The sequence below is a fragment of the Temnothorax curvispinosus genome, unplaced genomic scaffold, assembly GCF_003070985.1.
Source record: "Temnothorax curvispinosus isolate PA1 unplaced genomic scaffold, ASM307098v1 QBEX01012237.1, whole genome shotgun sequence".
NCBI classification, from domain to species: domain Eukaryota; kingdom Metazoa; phylum Arthropoda; class Insecta; order Hymenoptera; family Formicidae; genus Temnothorax; species Temnothorax curvispinosus.
In genome coordinates, this window is record NW_020222017.1 from 1 (window position 1) to 2,145 (window position 2,145).

General features: G+C 35.0%; 1 protein-coding gene across 1 annotated transcript; it reads right to left on the reverse strand.

The window, feature by feature from the left end:
* Positions 1–113: 113 nt before the first annotated feature.
* Positions 114–1,770, reverse strand: LOC112462327 (the record flags this gene model as incomplete). Its single annotated transcript, XM_025028051.1, has 5 exons — positions 1,502–1,770; positions 1,280–1,391; positions 883–1,197; positions 547–720; positions 114–273 (listed from the first exon to the last, which is right to left on the reverse strand). Coding segments are annotated over exons 1-5 (1,001 nt in total), but the record flags the coding sequence as incomplete, so codon positions are not given.
* Between the last annotated feature and the right edge of the window lie 375 nt (positions 1,771–2,145).

The window sequence follows — 2,145 nt, forward strand, 5'->3', positions numbered from 1 at the left end:
AACATTAGAATCTTGCTATTTTATATAGTAATTATATTATTAGTTATATCAAAATATTATAATCTTTTTTTTTATATATCGATATTAGAAATTGTAAAAACGTGACATTATACCGTTTGACAGATTCCTGTAATCTGTGCACTTCAATTTTCACTTCCTCAAGATTGCTACATACTTCTGTATTGCTCTTTTTCGCTAGCTCCAACTTCCCTCTACACTCGTCATCCAACTTCTGCTCTGCAAGTTCCTTCTGCGCCGTCTCTAAATTTTGCTCTGTAAGTCAACATACGATATAAAGTTCTCGGCCTTCCATTTATGCAAAATTCTTTATTTTGAGATAAATTTTGGCCATAAATTATGGCTTTCGATGTTTGAGACTAAAGAAGTTTACATTGAGTTTCGAGTAAATAACGAAAGTATTGTTAGAAGAAACCTAAATTCGAGAAAGGTACATAAAAAGTGCCGGCATTTCAGAAGTGTTAATAAAACGAGCGTCCCTCAAATATTCGAAGCTGTTAAAAATTCAAAACGGCGCGTCCAGCTTACCCAAACATTTTCGGCTGGTCTCGAAAACCGCCTTGGCGGTCATAAACTTCTCGAACTTTGCATTAAAATGCGCATTGATTTTCCTCGTTAATTCTCTCGGGATTTGCGCCAGCTCCTCCTCACTCGCGATCTCGCGAAGAACGTTGGGCTCGCTCTCCTCGACCGCTTTCAAGTCTAATGTACAATGGTAATACCTTTTATAAATAACACAATTTTTAGGAAAATTTCGTTGCAGATGAACTATATCCAAGTGTGCACTTTTTGAATCTGCTGTTAAATTATGAACATCGTCGTAGTGTGGAGAGTACATGCTGTTAATTCTTTTTAACAGATTACTTAAACTCTCGTTAGGATTTCTAGGAAGGATCAAATCTGATGTACCGATAAGCATTACAGCACCCAGTTCTATATAAGATTCACGTGAACTCTTTTTAAATGTTAGTCTGAGCATTTTGGTTTTGAAGTCGCACGGATGCGATAACGGTGGAGAAAATAATCTTGATTTCGGGGGTACAATCTGAGACAATTCATCCCACAACTGAATCCAGTGATTATTGGAATCTTGAGCCGAAATTTGAATTACGTTTCCAGGATTATATATTTCGTAAATAGAGACTCTGACTGGATATACAGCTTCATGAAACTCGATATCTTAAAAATAGAAAATGTAATTATACTCTCTTCTCAACAAAAGCGTATCTTCTTTAACAATATCGATTCGAATATTACGTACCAATATAATTATTTTCGGTCGTCATATATAGGCCTTTTGTCCACTCTTCAATTGCCTCTGTCATGGAATCGGTGTGTTGCCACGGAGATATTGAAATATCGACCTTTCTCGACTATATTAGAAAATCGAAATGTGTCAAATAGAAAATCTTGTAACATAAATTTATAGATAGCGATTACTTTGTACAGGACAATAACAGATAATACCAGGAAATACACATACATTTATTTTTCCAAAAGAACATGGCGAATGAAATTTTTCGACATAATTTAAATCATCGGGTGGTCCAATTATGTCAGAGGCAGTATAGAATATGCTACGATTCTGGTTTCTTCTCGTGATAACAAATCTTTTCTTCACAAATTGATAAACAAAGTCAACACTACCCTCTTCTGCTACGGATACTCTGCCGATGTAGGGATATTGACTACAATCGCAATTTAAATATTTGTGGGTTGTCATATTTGTTTCTCTAAAAGAAGAAATAGTTATTTGTGTAACAAGTGCCGTAAAATGAAAATTCCCGAGTGCGGAGTTTACGCACGAGCCGAAGGTTTACACACCCTATTTTATGTTGCAAGTGCCTGGAAAGTGGTCTATCACGCACGCGTAGCGTGCGTAATGGGCCACTTTCCATGCACGTGCATGTTGCATAAAAAAATATGGAGAATATATAGTAATCCTTTCTTTTTTAGTATATGCTAAAATGCATTATAATATTATATATATTTATAATTATATAGCGTTAAGATTATATGTATAATCTAACAATAAATTTATTTTGCTTCCGAGAACTCGCATTGCTATTAGTACGACTGACATTATTACATAGTCTGCAATGCATGATGATGTGTATGTTAAATATT